Source organism: Microplitis mediator, chromosome 1 (assembly GCF_029852145.1).
Source record: "Microplitis mediator isolate UGA2020A chromosome 1, iyMicMedi2.1, whole genome shotgun sequence".
In the NCBI taxonomy this organism is placed as follows: Eukaryota; Metazoa; Arthropoda; class Insecta; order Hymenoptera; family Braconidae; genus Microplitis; species Microplitis mediator.
The window spans coordinates 3609051-3623382 of NC_079969.1; the positions used below are offsets into that span (position 1 = coordinate 3609051).

General features: G+C 32.3%; 2 protein-coding genes across 2 annotated transcripts; both read right to left on the reverse strand.

The window, feature by feature from the left end:
- Positions 1-1882: 1882 nt before the first annotated feature.
- Positions 1883-4549, reverse strand: LOC130667614 (putative uncharacterized protein DDB_G0282133). Its single transcript, XM_057469309.1, has 2 exons — positions 4409-4549; positions 1883-3754 (listed from the first exon to the last, which is right to left on the reverse strand). Exons 1-2 carry the CDS (start codon positions 4463-4465, stop codon positions 1994-1996), a joined length of 1818 nt encoding a protein of 605 aa, XP_057325292.1. The 5' UTR covers positions 4466-4549; the 3' UTR covers positions 1883-1993.
- A 2254-nt stretch (positions 4550-6803) lies between these two features.
- On the reverse strand, positions 6804-8563 carry LOC130674017 (uncharacterized). The gene is made up of 2 exons (XM_057479271.1): positions 7957-8563; positions 6804-6981 (listed from the first exon to the last, which is right to left on the reverse strand). Exons 1-2 carry the CDS (start codon positions 8352-8354, stop codon positions 6894-6896), a joined length of 486 nt encoding a protein of 161 aa, XP_057335254.1. The 5' UTR covers positions 8355-8563; the 3' UTR covers positions 6804-6893.
- Positions 8564-14332: the final 5769 nt, after the last annotated feature.

Consider the following 14332-nt stretch of genomic DNA (forward strand, 5'->3'; position numbering starts at 1 on the left):
TTCCACCCCTGAAGAAATGCAAAAGTTATTAACAAATTAAGATGAAAAAAAAAACATATGTTCAGTTATCGGCAAATAATTCAATAACTTTTAATAATTAAGAAATTTTAAAACGAGATTCTTAGAGCGGTTGAAATTGTCGTTAATAAAATCCTGACTTCCGGAACTCTACCTCTATTAATTATGTTTTTAATTTAACGTTGAAAATAAGATTCTGCGTGGCCACCACGACACGAGCCCAGTGCTTTCAAAAACTGATAATTAATGACAATAATGTTTACTAGGCTTGAAAAAATCCAACACTCATTCTGCAAGTTCTTATCTTTCTTCTTACGACAGACAGGCCATCCCTGGTTAAAAAAGTGAATTAAAAAGGATTAAAAAAGCACACATATTTAATACAACTTAATACTCTCCAATACTCTTAATTCTCCGGAGAATTCAGATCGAACCTAAAGTGAATCCATTTTAATTCTCCTTCATCTAGCAAGAAAATTATTATCATTTCAGGATTAAAAAGAATAAAAAAGGATTCATCATGCATGACTTAGACACCGATGCAGTATATGAGTACCTTCATATCAATTATTTAGCGAATTTAAGGCGTTAACATTTCGTTCTTCTACAAGGTAATCAACGGGAACATTTCCTCCCCAAAAATACTTGAACGCTTTGAATTGATCTGCCCCAAAACGGGCCTACGACATAGCCGGCTGCTAAATACTACAAAATCCTCCAAAAACTATGTCCGTAATGGGCCTATCAACAGAATATCTAATTAGATCAATGCTATCTGCTCGGATGTGAACTTCTTTGGTCGTCCCTACCCATCCTTTCGAACGTCTGTCAAAAAGCTGATACTGAAATACAACGACAAACCACGAACCCCTCCACGTGCAATCTTTTCATCTTCATTATTTTTGTATAGGGGAGGGTGGGGCAGAGCGGCCCCCCTGAAATTTTGACCAAAAAAAAAATTTTTTTTTTTTCGACTAATTACTATAAATCCGATATGTTTGCGCATTTTTACCCCTATGCATGACATTTGGAGCAAAATGAACAAGCCCAAAATTTTGAAAAAGTGATTTTTTCAGATTGTTATCGTCAAATTAAAAAAAAATAGTTATAATTCCACATTTCTAGTCCTACGCATAACACCTGGGGCAAAATGGACCAGCCGAAACTCCCGAAAAAATTATTTTTTCATATTTTTCGGCCGTTTCTCTGTGTAAGAGGCAAATTTGGTCACTAAAAATTTATAAAAATTAATTTTTTTTTTTAGTTGATAAATTTTTGAAATAAAGTAAAATTATAGAATTGATGTTTTTTTTTATTAAATAAAAATTAGTAATTATGGTAATCGAGAGTGAACGATTTTTTACGCTTTACAAAATTTTTTTCGAGTAATATAAAACCAAAAATAGTTGTCAAGAGAAAGAAATACATTCTTAGTGATGAAAACAATTTAAAAAAAAAAAAAACGAAAAAAAAAATTTTTTTTATCACTTTTTGAAGGGGGCCGCTCTGCCCCACAAAAAAAAAAAAATTTTTTTCAGAATTTTGGCAAAATGTCCATAAATTTGTTCGAAATAGGACAAAAGTAAAGTGATCTTATGGTTGAAAGCCACAAAAATAATAATTGGCTTAGGGGGGCCGCTCTGCCCCACCCTCCCCTATCTATATTACAATCCATCGCTTAAAGCGTTATTGCACCTGTTACTCTCCTTCATATTGTATGTAAATTGTTATTGTACATTGCCGATTGGCGTTAAATAAATAAATAATAATCACATATAACATTTATATTGAATAGTAAATATATTAACATTTATATTGAATATCAAATACACATATATATTATATATATAATACAATTCACGGGATAAAAGCAGGAAAGAACAGTTTTCTATACACAAGTATTTTTCGCCAATGGTCAGCAATGGACAGTATTGAATTTGGATCCATTCAATAAAATATAAAAGCATTACAACTCTTATTCATCATATTCATCATATTCTTCATATTTATCATAGTCATTATTGTCATCATAATTCTTATTATTTACAATATTAACATTGTTGTGATTGCCATTATTATTAATAATAACCTTTCCTCTATGATTTTTAATAGTAATTATATTTACATTATAATCATTTTTATTATTAATAGTAATAAATCTACTATCACCATCTATAACGATTGTGTTAACATTATTACCATTATTATTGATCGAAATCTTTTGATTATCACCTTTAATATGAATTTTATTCATATTATTATCATTATTTTCCATATTAATTAGATGCCTATTATTTTTCATAGAAACCGAGTTTTTATTATCATTTCTATTTATAATAATAAGTGTTTCGCTATTATTGTCAATAGTACACGTAACAGCATTTTTGTCATCACCTTTAATAGTTATTCCATTACTATTATGATTAATAGCAAGAGTATTCACATTACGACTCTTAGTAGAAATATTAATTTCATCGCTGTCTTTCTTAATAGTAATTGAATTCTCACTATCATCTCCTTCTTCAATAGTAACTATATTTCTATTACGTTCAAGGGTAATTATATTAACATTCTTATCATCACCATGAATAGTTACTCTATTACTATCACCTTTAATAGCCAGTGTATTCATATTACCGCTATTAGTAACAATATTAACATCATTACTATCGTTATTAATAGTAATTGTGTTCTTACTATCGTCTATTACTTTAATAGCAACTATGTCCCTATTATGTTGCCCAATAGTAAGTGTATTAACATTTTTGTCGTCGCCATTAATAGTGATTTTATCACTATCATGGTCAACAGCGATTGTATTTACATTATTGCTGTTAGTATTAATAGAAATTTCATGACTATCGTCTCGAATACTAATTGTATTTTTGCTGTCATCTCTTTCTTTAATCGCAACTACGCCTATATTATTAGTAATAGTACAGGAATTAATATTTTTATCATCACCATTAATAGTAAGCTTCTTACTTTTATTTCTAACCGCAACTGTATTTTCATTATTACTATTGGTAACAATAGTTATTTCATCACTATCATTATTAACAGCAATAGTATTTTTGTTATCATCCCTATCGGTAATAGCGAGTGTTTTACTATTGTTATCGATAGTTAATGAATTAACATTTTTATCATCACCCTTACTGCTAAGTCTTCCACTATGACCTTTAACAGCGACTGTATTTAAATTATTACTATTACTATCGATATTAATATCATTACTATTACTGCTGATAGAAACTGTATTTTTATTATCATCCCGTTCTTTGATGGCAAGTACGTCGCTATTATGTTCAATAGTTATCAAATTAACGTTTTTATCATCACCATTAAAAGTAATTTTATCGCTATCTCTTTTGATTTTGATTATGTTTAAATTATCACTGTGCGTATCAACGGTAATAACATGATTATCATTGTTAATGAGGACTGTGTTCTTATTATAATCTCGATCTTTGATGGCCAGTATTCCATCATTGTTAGACATGGTCCAAGTTTTAACATTATTATCATCACCATAAATGGTTTTTCTTTTTACATTGTACTCAAGAGTACTCATTGCATTATTATTATTCCTTATCGAATTGAGTAGACTCCTGTTAGATAAATTTTTATTGATAGAGTCTTGAGAGATTTTAGAAAAACATTTAACTTCGTTAGATCCAATTTCGTAGCAATCATCTCTTTTTCCGACTGGATCATTGTTTTCGATTGAACGCCCCTTTAATGGATATTCAAAATTTATTGTTTTATTTTATTCAACACATGTACGATTATCCTGTTTTATCATGCCTGTAAAACTAACCAGCGATGTACGTCCCTATGAAAAAAATCCATGTGGGATTTTATGGGAACCCATAGGAATCCATATAGGAAAGTATGGATTTACGGAAAAATCCATAGGAATTAATATAGGAGTGTATGGATTCAAATAAAAATCCATGTAGGAAACCATGGTTATGATTTCCATATGGGAAATTCACATAGGAAATTGTGGGTACCTGGATTCCAGTATATAGGAATTTGGAAATTTTTTTTGTGCTTCTTGGGTCACGGTGAAAAAACAGTGAACGCTAAATGAATACTGAGGCATTCGCTTTACAGATTTGATAAATCAAGATAACCAAACTTATGATAAATAAAGTATAATGCGTCATACATGTGGATTAAATCATTATCCGTAATACGCAATATCTTTAGCAAGTCTTGGAATTGCGTGTGCGTGCCTACGACTTGTGCTAAAACTAGTGCGTTTAACGAATAATGCGCAGTAGCCATATGGCGAATAACTTTTCGTCCACTTGTTACGCAATTTACTATTATAATATCAGCAAAATACTATAGTATACTAAAAATGTATTATTTAGATAATTACCTCTATTTTGGCAAATGAACTTATGAAAAAAATGATCAATATATTTTTCAGACACATTTTGTCTTTTTTATAATATTTTTAATTAACAAGATTAAAATTGAACTGATGACTGGTATATTGCTAGGTGTTTTAACGACTGTGAATCTTAGTGATATATACTGTCACTAATTGTTATTGAGTTATTATTTTTATTATTATTATTGTTACGATTATTTTTATTATTGTTATTATGTGTAATTATGAGATATCGTAATGGAATTTTTTCGAGTTTGAAGATAAACTTATTTTTTTAACGCGTAGATTTTAAGTTTATATTGAAAAGCCTAATATATATCTCTCTATATATACATACAGATAATGTGAACTTAAAATCTTCGCATTAAAAAAATAACATTTTTATACCCAATCAAAAAAATCCACGTAGGAATCCAGCTTAAATTTTCACATAGCGTTTTCGGTTGGATTTTCATATGGTTCTCTATGGAAATCTAGCATAGATTCTTACGTGTTTACCCATTAAAATCCACACCATCTGAACCTCATTTAAGGGGGGGGGGGGGGGGGGGTAGGGGTTTTAAATTATTTAAAAAAAAATTTTTTTTTAATTTTTTTTCTGAATGAACAATATGTCAAGAATATTGTGTACAAATTTCAAATCAATCCGAGTAAAACTAACGGAGTTACAGCGTTTCAAATGACCGGCCGGTATATCTGATTCTTATACCTGCCCGACCTGCCCCTACATACCCCTAGTAGAAATCAGCTGCAATTTTCGTTGTTCTTCCGAATCCCTTTCTCCGGCTGTGTGTCTTTCAAAGGATGTAAACTGATGACTCAATATAAGTATAAAAATTCATATTCTTTGATTGATAGTTTATTTCGAATTTTCACGAATAAAAAACTTTAAATGGATTTTCCCGAAAACGTTATTTTTAAAGTCCGTGAACATCATAACTCAAAATGTACTGAACCGATCCCTTTGAAAATTTGAACATTACTTTTTCACATAAATCAACAGGTAACTACGAAGAGTTTTTTTTTGTTTTTCATTTTTTTCTATTTTTTAATAACAAATTAACCGCGATTTTTTGAGCTAAAATCGCGTTTTTCACTTCCAAGTGCTGCAAAAAATCGAAAAAAAAAAAAAAAAAATCGGTCTGTCAGTTGACCCTGCGGGCCAGCCCCAAAACTTCCCGCTGTTTTCGAGCTCGCTGAGCTCGAAAACATTATTGTGAATATATTTTCGAGCTCTTCGAGCTCGCAAATACTTTTGTATGCCATTGTTTTGTAAAAAACCATTTTTTAGCATTTCTTTCTTCCACGATATCTCGCGAACGAATTAACCGATTTTGATGGTTGAGGTGGCATTCGACGCGGCTTATAGAGTTTTAGAGCTGATTAGATTTTGGAATCAATCCATCGAGCAAATTGGAAGTTATCCAAATAAAACATTTTTAAAAAAATTTTATTTTTGAAATATCTCTGAACGCACCCTACCGATTAAGTTCAAATTTCTACGGCCTCAAGACATTAACAAGCCGCGTCGAATGACACCTCAACGATCAAAATCGGTTCATCCGTTCAAGAGTTATGAATATTTACATACATACATACGTACGTACGTACGTACGTACACACATACATACACTCGGACATCATCGTGAAATTAGTCAGGATAGCTTCCTAGGACCTCGAAACGTCGACATCTGATGGAAATTCGATTTTCGTAAATCGGACCGAAACCAATAACTTCCCGAATTTTTGAAAATTTACAATTTTCTTAGCGGGAAGTTAAAAAAACTCTTCGTGGTTACCTCGAGAAATACATCAACTTTAAAATGCATATCAATTTTTTCTTTTCCGATGATCCGGTAACGAGTTATGATGTTCACCGCAAAACGACTTTTTTTCGAGGCGCCTCCGGAGATTCAACGTCACCAGCTTATTATTCAATATTTTTCGTTGAAAATTTTTTCTGATATTCTTTAAAAATTGTACAATAATATGTGATTAAGTTTTATGGAATTATATTACTCATCTCGCCGGGAAAAAATCACAAAAATATGCTTCTTTTTCGCCTTTAAAACCCTACCCCCCCCCCTTAAATTACTGTTTCGATTTATCGGAACGAAACCAATAACTTGCCGTTTTTTTTTTTTTTTTTTTGAAAATTTTCAATTTTCTTAGCGGGAAGTTTAAAAAATATTTAAAAAATTTATGATGTCCGTCAATATGTGTACGGATATTGATGAAAACAATGACAAAAAATACCTCTCGATTGATCTATTTTATTTTATTTTTTTATTACATCTGAACAGGAGAACCCTTTTGAAAATCGCTTTCTAAATCTTTTTAGTCAAATCAATATTAATAAAAACTTAAAACTGGTAATTCATGAAAAAATTTAGCCGATATTTGTTTTTTATTATTATAATTGTGTTTTTTTTTTAATACTTTTTCAACATATTAGAGCGCCATCTATTTTTTAATTTTTTTTTTCCATTAAGACACTCTTCTGATCGCAAGTTGTAACTTTATCCGGTCTCTGCGTGCAATAGTATGAGTAGCAGGTCCTGCAAGATAAAAAATATGAAAGTATAACAAAATTTTTCACTTTGTACAATTCTATGGAGTTCTTTTTTATCAATCAGTAAGAATTGTTGACATAACGCCATCTATCGATTCAAAATTTTCTGAATTTACTTTACAATTACCACTAGAACTGAATGATGAAAATGATAAAATTATCATTACAGTGCTCCCCTCCCCCCCCTAAGATATCAGACTCGGGGCTCTGGTTCCAGGAAAAATATCTTAGAGAGGTACCCCTTCCACTCTTAAAAGGTGGAGCTATTAAAAGTAGAAGCATGCGCAGTCTTACTATCTATAAGTAACGCTATGTGTATGTAAACAGCTGACTTATAGTAGCGGCTCAAGCGCATGCGCAAGTAAATTCTAATGAGTTGAGGGTAAATGGTAGTAAAATGAGGGGAAGATATCTTACAGAGGGATATCTTAGGGGGGGAGCACTGTAACTACTTTGGACGCACTTCCCTAATTAAGTTTTTTAGGTGTACGTATATTGTATTCATTATGTGGTAGGTCTCAATCAAAGCTAGTGTTGGCTGATATTCGTTAGCTGCTTTCGATAACGGATAATTAATTAAAATTAATAATTTTCATTATAGATTCCTGTTGATAATAAATCTATAATTTTTTTTGTTTATAAAAATTAAAAAAATACCAGCAGGACCTAGATTAACTACTAAATAATCAATCTGTAAAGTTTTGACCGATTATGTTCATTATGATAGCTACAAAGTGCGTCCGAAAATTTGGCGCGAAACTCGGGGGTACATTACCCCTTAATTTTACGTCCAATCCGCGTGTTTGCTACCCTCGGCTTCAGCTTGGATAGTCAATTACACACCCGTGTTGGAATGTCCTATTTTTCTCTCTCGGTATATAATATACTATTTAATTATAAATTTTCTATCTCTAATAGCTTATAGCTATAAATCGTATATATAAAAATATGAAATGCTTACGCGTCATAGTAATAGTAACAACAAATTTCCATATGTTCATCAGCCATTGTCTTAATATCAATCACACAATCGTAATATGGATTTGCGAAGCGATGCTTCTGATCTAACACTTCTTTTATTACAGGATACTTCACATTTATATGATACTGTCTTTCTCTCCCAACAATTGTAAGAACAGTATTATTTACTTCTCTAACTACTGTTGAATTATCCATCTTAGTCGTGTCATTCTTGAAAAAATTTTCTTGCAGGTAATCAAAAAATTTATTAATTCCTTTCTGGACAAAAAACTCAACCTCCGGGTTGTTTTTTGGAAGCGTTAGTTGATGAACTTCTTCATCAGCTCGAGTAATAGTCACTTGTAACGCCATACAAATAAGTACAATTTTATAAATCATTTTATAGGATTTTTAACTACTTTGAGTTTTTCCACAATTTTTTTTTTACTGACTATTAAATGCTTTCTCAACCACAAATTAGTATAAAATAGTCGAATATTCTAACATAAAAAATATAAATACGATAATAAGCAGCATGGAATGGTTGCCGTAGGCTATTAATAATTAAGTGAGATACGAAACGACAACTTGCGTTGGCATATGACGCACACAAAGAAATTGTCAACAATGTAATTAACAAATGATAACAGAACGTAAGTAAAATTTTAATGTTTAACTCTGAATTTTTCCATTCTCTGAATTTTCGAAACCTAAAGCTGTTAATACAATAGTATTGTCAGTCCGAAATGAATGGACTTGCGCACACTGGCCCTACATGACTATATTCTAAACATAAATAGCACCTAGATCAGGAGTAGGCAATTAGTCTACGGAGGAGTGGAAATTTTGTGGAAATTCCGAATCCGACTTATCAAATGCCCCTTCTTCTTTAAAGAGTACACGCATGCGCTCTTACATCTACATGACTGATGCATTTATAAATATACACTGACACATACAAATGTATGGCATCGGATAAGAGACTGCGAAGCTCGTAGGGGAGGGGTCAAGATTGAGGGAAAGTTCCGAGTTAATAAATTCGACTGAACTTTCAGCCAATCCTGTACGCACAGCAGTTCATTCAAACCAATATTTTTACATCTGGCGACACTGTTCGAGTTTGATATCTTATATGTTAGGCGGTAGTAAGACAAAGAATTTGTAATTCTTGCGCATGCGGGGTTCATAAATCTTTTGCGGGTTATATAAATTCGCTGTTACCAGTAAAAATTAGGGCATAATCTTTGAGAATAATCTATACAGACAGACTACTTCATATTTCATGATTCTTTTTAATTAGTCTACGGGTTCATTTGTTTTGTTCCATGAAACATTTTACAACTGAGATGACATTAGTAAGAAAATTATATAAAATTCCGATGAAACCGTTTGACAATAGCCAATTATAAATTTGTGAAGATCTTCAGAGCTAGGAATCCACCATATCCAGGTTGACCTCGATAATACCAGCCAATACCACGAATAGGCGAGGGTGGGTTTGTAACTATTTCCTGTAGATCCACAAATGGTACAACATGTTGTATCTTAGCAATATTCCAAGATGTTCCCCCGAACAATATATGATGTTTGCACGATTTACTTAGTTGTTCATTTTGATCTAATGAAGATGTAGACGGCAGTAAGTGCTGTGCGCTATGCACCAAATCGATAGTGCTGTAAAAAGATAATTTATAACTTAACACTATAAATAATTTCTTGAGAATGCAAATTTTCGTAAATATATAACCTGTTCTTATGACATTGACTGAATTTTATTTCTGTATATCGACTGTAATCGACATCATCATCATTTCTTATATGATGACCAACTAATGATTTAGTAAATGTTACACCTAAAGTAATGTTATTATTGTATCAGTATATGGGTAACTTTTATTGATCATTTATTAAAAATACTGTTTATTATTGTTCATTATGACTATCACTGCGTAAGATACAAACCTGTAACAACAGCATCACTATCTAAAATCAAGTCTTCTAATACTATCTCTAAAGCTCGGTAACGGAAACCATAGAAATCATTAATTACTTTTCGTGAATAAGTACAATGATTTGAAATTTTCCAGGTAACAGTTTTTGCATCAATTTTTCCACGTTTTAATTTTCCTTGTTGGAGTTCGAGATATATTATGTTCTTGTATCTTTTAAATCTCACACCAGTAGCAACACTAAAAATATATTTTTTCATTATCTATGTACATTAAAAAGATAGCTTATTTATACAAACAATCTTTTTTCGGATGCCTGCATCGAAACTTCAGCCCTATTCAAAAGTTTCTATAGAATCTGCTCAAATGGGTCGAAAATCGCATATAAACCAATTTTTAAATATAGTGAAACCTAAACTTACAATGAACCTTCTCAATGAGACAATTTATAGATAAATTGAGAAAAATGTAGATAGCCCGAACTGGGAATCGATCGCAGATCAATTGTCTTCGGATCAGCGGTCGTGTCCAGTGGTGGATTTACACTAGGGGCAGTCGGGGCAAGTGCCCAGGGCGGCAAAATTTTGAAAAATCAATATATGAACTATAAGTTTAAGTAAAATTCCAGTATTGGGGTGGATTTTTTTCCGGTGCCCAGGGGCGGCATCAAGTTTAAATCCAGCCATGGTCGTGTCACCAATACGTCTATTAGATTCTATGGGATTTTTGACCCATTTGAGTGGATTCTATAGAAACTTTTGGATAGGGAGGTTTCGATGTCACTACAGCCACTGGAAACAAGCAAATTTCATTCCAATACCGCGAAAAAATATTAGCAAACGCGTAAACTGCAAATTCCTTCAGTCAGCGAGCAGAAACGACCCTGATTCAGAAATCTAAATTGAAATAATTCAAACACGATCCGAAACAATTCAAATTTGGCAAAATTGACTATATATAGATATACACTTTAGCATGAATTGAATCATTCCAAATTAGATTTCTTAATCAGGGGAACGTGTTTCGTCTCTCGGGAAGAAGCAAATAATTTTTCTGCCCGCTGACTGAAGACATTTGCAGTTTAAGCTCTGATAGTTGTCATTTGTTTAATAGTAATTCAGACCATTAATTTTACTTGTGACCCAGGATAAAACATGATTTCAGACTGCGGGTGATGTCAGCCCTCGTGTACGGATCGAGCAGCCTTCACCCTGGATCTGAAATCGTTTTGTTTCATCCCTTGTCACACAATATACTATTTTATCTATATACGCAGAATTTTTCAGCGCGTTAATGAGTAGAAGTAAAATACAAAAAACGATACAAGAATACTTGAAAGAAAGACAATACTAACAAACCAAAATCTACATGTGAAGCATCAAAACAAAATGAATCAAGTAGTTCACCACGTGGAGTTATAAAATCTGGGTTGTAAGTACGTTCACATAGACATCCACAAGTACCACCTGTATGATCATATTGGTGTTTGTATGGCTGTAGAGCAACACGGTCAATCACATAAGTTCCATCCAAAGGATGTAATACTACGTGACGTTCTTCCATCATTTTATAATTAAAATATGCCTGAGCTCGTTCATTTGATCCCTGATTTATGAAAAGAAATGAAATGAAATTATTTCGAACCCGATGTTCAAATCAATATTTGTTTTTTATATCATTACTTTTTCTAGCCAGCATTTATGAATTGAACCAAAACAATTGTTTGGATGGCTCAAATTAGCATTGTGATATTTCTTAGAGTTAGGGTCAAGTGCTGAACAATCACCAGCACAATATCCATTATCGTTTAAATTTGTCTCGTCGATCATAGTTATGTATATACTATTGAAATACGCATATGCATCTTAGAAAAAAAAAAATTAGTAATGAAGAATGATCACTTTAATTTTACTATCGTTTTATAACAGTTTTAGGGTAAGAGCACCAGTACCGAGTCCCTAACCATAGGGGAGACCGGGGCAAAACGGCCCACCTGGGGCAAGAAGGCCCACCTCAAAAATTAACCAAAAATTTTTTTTTCTTGTTTTCTTTTGATTATCACAAATTTAGATTATTTACTCATTTTTAGCCCGATACGTGAAACTTGGGGCAAAATGAACCACTCAAAAATTCTAAAAGAAAATGTATTTCATAGTATTATAACCTAGTCATGATTAATTTAATAGAAATATCATTTTTTGGTTAATTATATGGATTTGGATTAAAATAGAGCATTTGAAAAAGTTAAAAAAACCAATAATCAATTTTCTACAGAAGTGAAAAAATGACTCGTATTATATCAAAAAAGGTTATTTCGAGTAATATTAAAGTAAATACAGTTGTTAAAGAGAAAAATATAAACATTTGTTACGCGGGAAATTTTTTTACAATTAAAAAAAAAAATTTTTTTTTTTCATTTTTTTCGGAGGGGGCCGTCTTGCACAAAAAAAAAAATTTTTTTCAGGAGCTTCACCAAAATTTTGGTAAATTGAGTTCAAGTTGGACAAGAGTAAATCGACTTGATGGTTAAAAGCCACAAATAATAATAACCGGCTTAGGTGGGCCGGAATAGAAAATGGGAACAACGGAACAACGAAAATGTTATTGCGCAGTAGTCAAAATGGATTTCGAAATGACGGTAACAGATCAATCCCTGTTTAAAAATATTGATTGAAAAGAATTAAAAATGATGAAATTCAAATTCTTTTCAATAATTTCAATTGATTTCAATTTTTTTGTTTGAATATATAGATATACAGTTTGCATGGAGTGACCGCTTCTCAATTCTTTTCAATCAATATTTTTAATCAGGGATGTAAAACATAATTCTATCTACGTAAAAATAATTAAGGCATATTTTTTACATGGTAATTGGCATTGACCGGAAGTAGGCTGCTTCTAAAAATAGTCAGTAAAACTCGTGATTCCATTGCAAGAAGTGCAAAAGTCATCTTTTGTAATCGAGTCATAGTAATCGCGATGTTAAAATCAATATTTATACATAAATACCTTGCCAATTATCAGGATCACCCTTAGAAATTGCAACTAATGCTGACGTCATAAATAGTTCATTAATGGTTACAATCACAAAAATAACCCAAGTCAGCATACCAAAGCAGTATTTGATTTCTTTGATTTATTTCTAAGATTATATTCGTAATAGTGCTTCAAATAATTGCTATGGAACACGTTCCAATTAATGATGAAATATAAAATAAAATTCACAGTATAAAATACTCAGAAACTACGTGTCAATATTTTTTATTGTCACCCTGGAGCAATAGATTGCATCAGGGTGACACACGTTATGACCATACCTCAGGCAATTCATTTTTTCCAATATAGTTATGATTTTATTGAATTTATCAAAATAACGTCTATTAAATAAGTTGTAATCTTGTACCACTAACGAGGTGTTTCGTTTAATGACCGGAAATTTCATTCTCTCCCTATCGTTTTCATACGCACTAAAATTTTTGGTTTGTTTGATAACGATAATAGTTGGAATTAAGTTATGTTTTATGTGGATTCTGATATCCGGCCGTCTAAGCATAAATTTCCCATATCGATTTAATTTTAAAAAGTCTATAAAACAGTGGGAAGTTTCGAGTCAGTCCCACAATTCAATTTGAAGTTTTAGATAAGCCCTTCTCATGTAAGAGCTGCCAGAGTTGAACGACGGGCCCCTACTTGGCCCAGCACTGGGGAACCTAGCTTTGGCACACCTATATTGGCCCATGCTTGGCTCAAGATTGGATACTCAGTCCTGGCCGTTATAATGATTACCCAGGCTTGGACCAACACGGTCCCCCTGTCTTGGCCATTTAATGGCAAGCCAGACTTGGGCCAAGACTGGGTAACCTAGCATTGACCGTCCAATGGCAACCCAGACTTGGGCCAAGGTAGGATTACGCAAGTTTGGCTATACCTATGGTTTAATAAGTAGATCATATAAATGTATCAGTTCAACATTAGTAGGTTCGTCCAGTAGCTACCGTTCGGACCCAGCAATCAGAAGGACGGCAGTTCGCGCCCAGAGCCTAGTAGAATTTTCACCGAGTTTTTTTCACATATACCTCCCTTACACGGAGAGAAATTTATGGTAACAATTACAATATATTATGGAAATGGTTCCCATAATGCATGGTAATCGGTTTTCTTGAAATGTTGATTATAGGAACGGCACCCATATATTGTAGTAATCAATACTATAATATTATGGTAATAGTTACTATAATATTATGGTAATGGTTACCATAATACATGGTAACCATTACCGTAATATTATAGCAATCGTTACCATAATATTATGGTAACCGTTACCATGATGTATGGTAACCATTACCATAATTATAGGAATTATTCCCATACTTATGGGAACTTTTACCAGAAAGTATGGGCCTATGTCCCATAATTCCAAGTAATCAT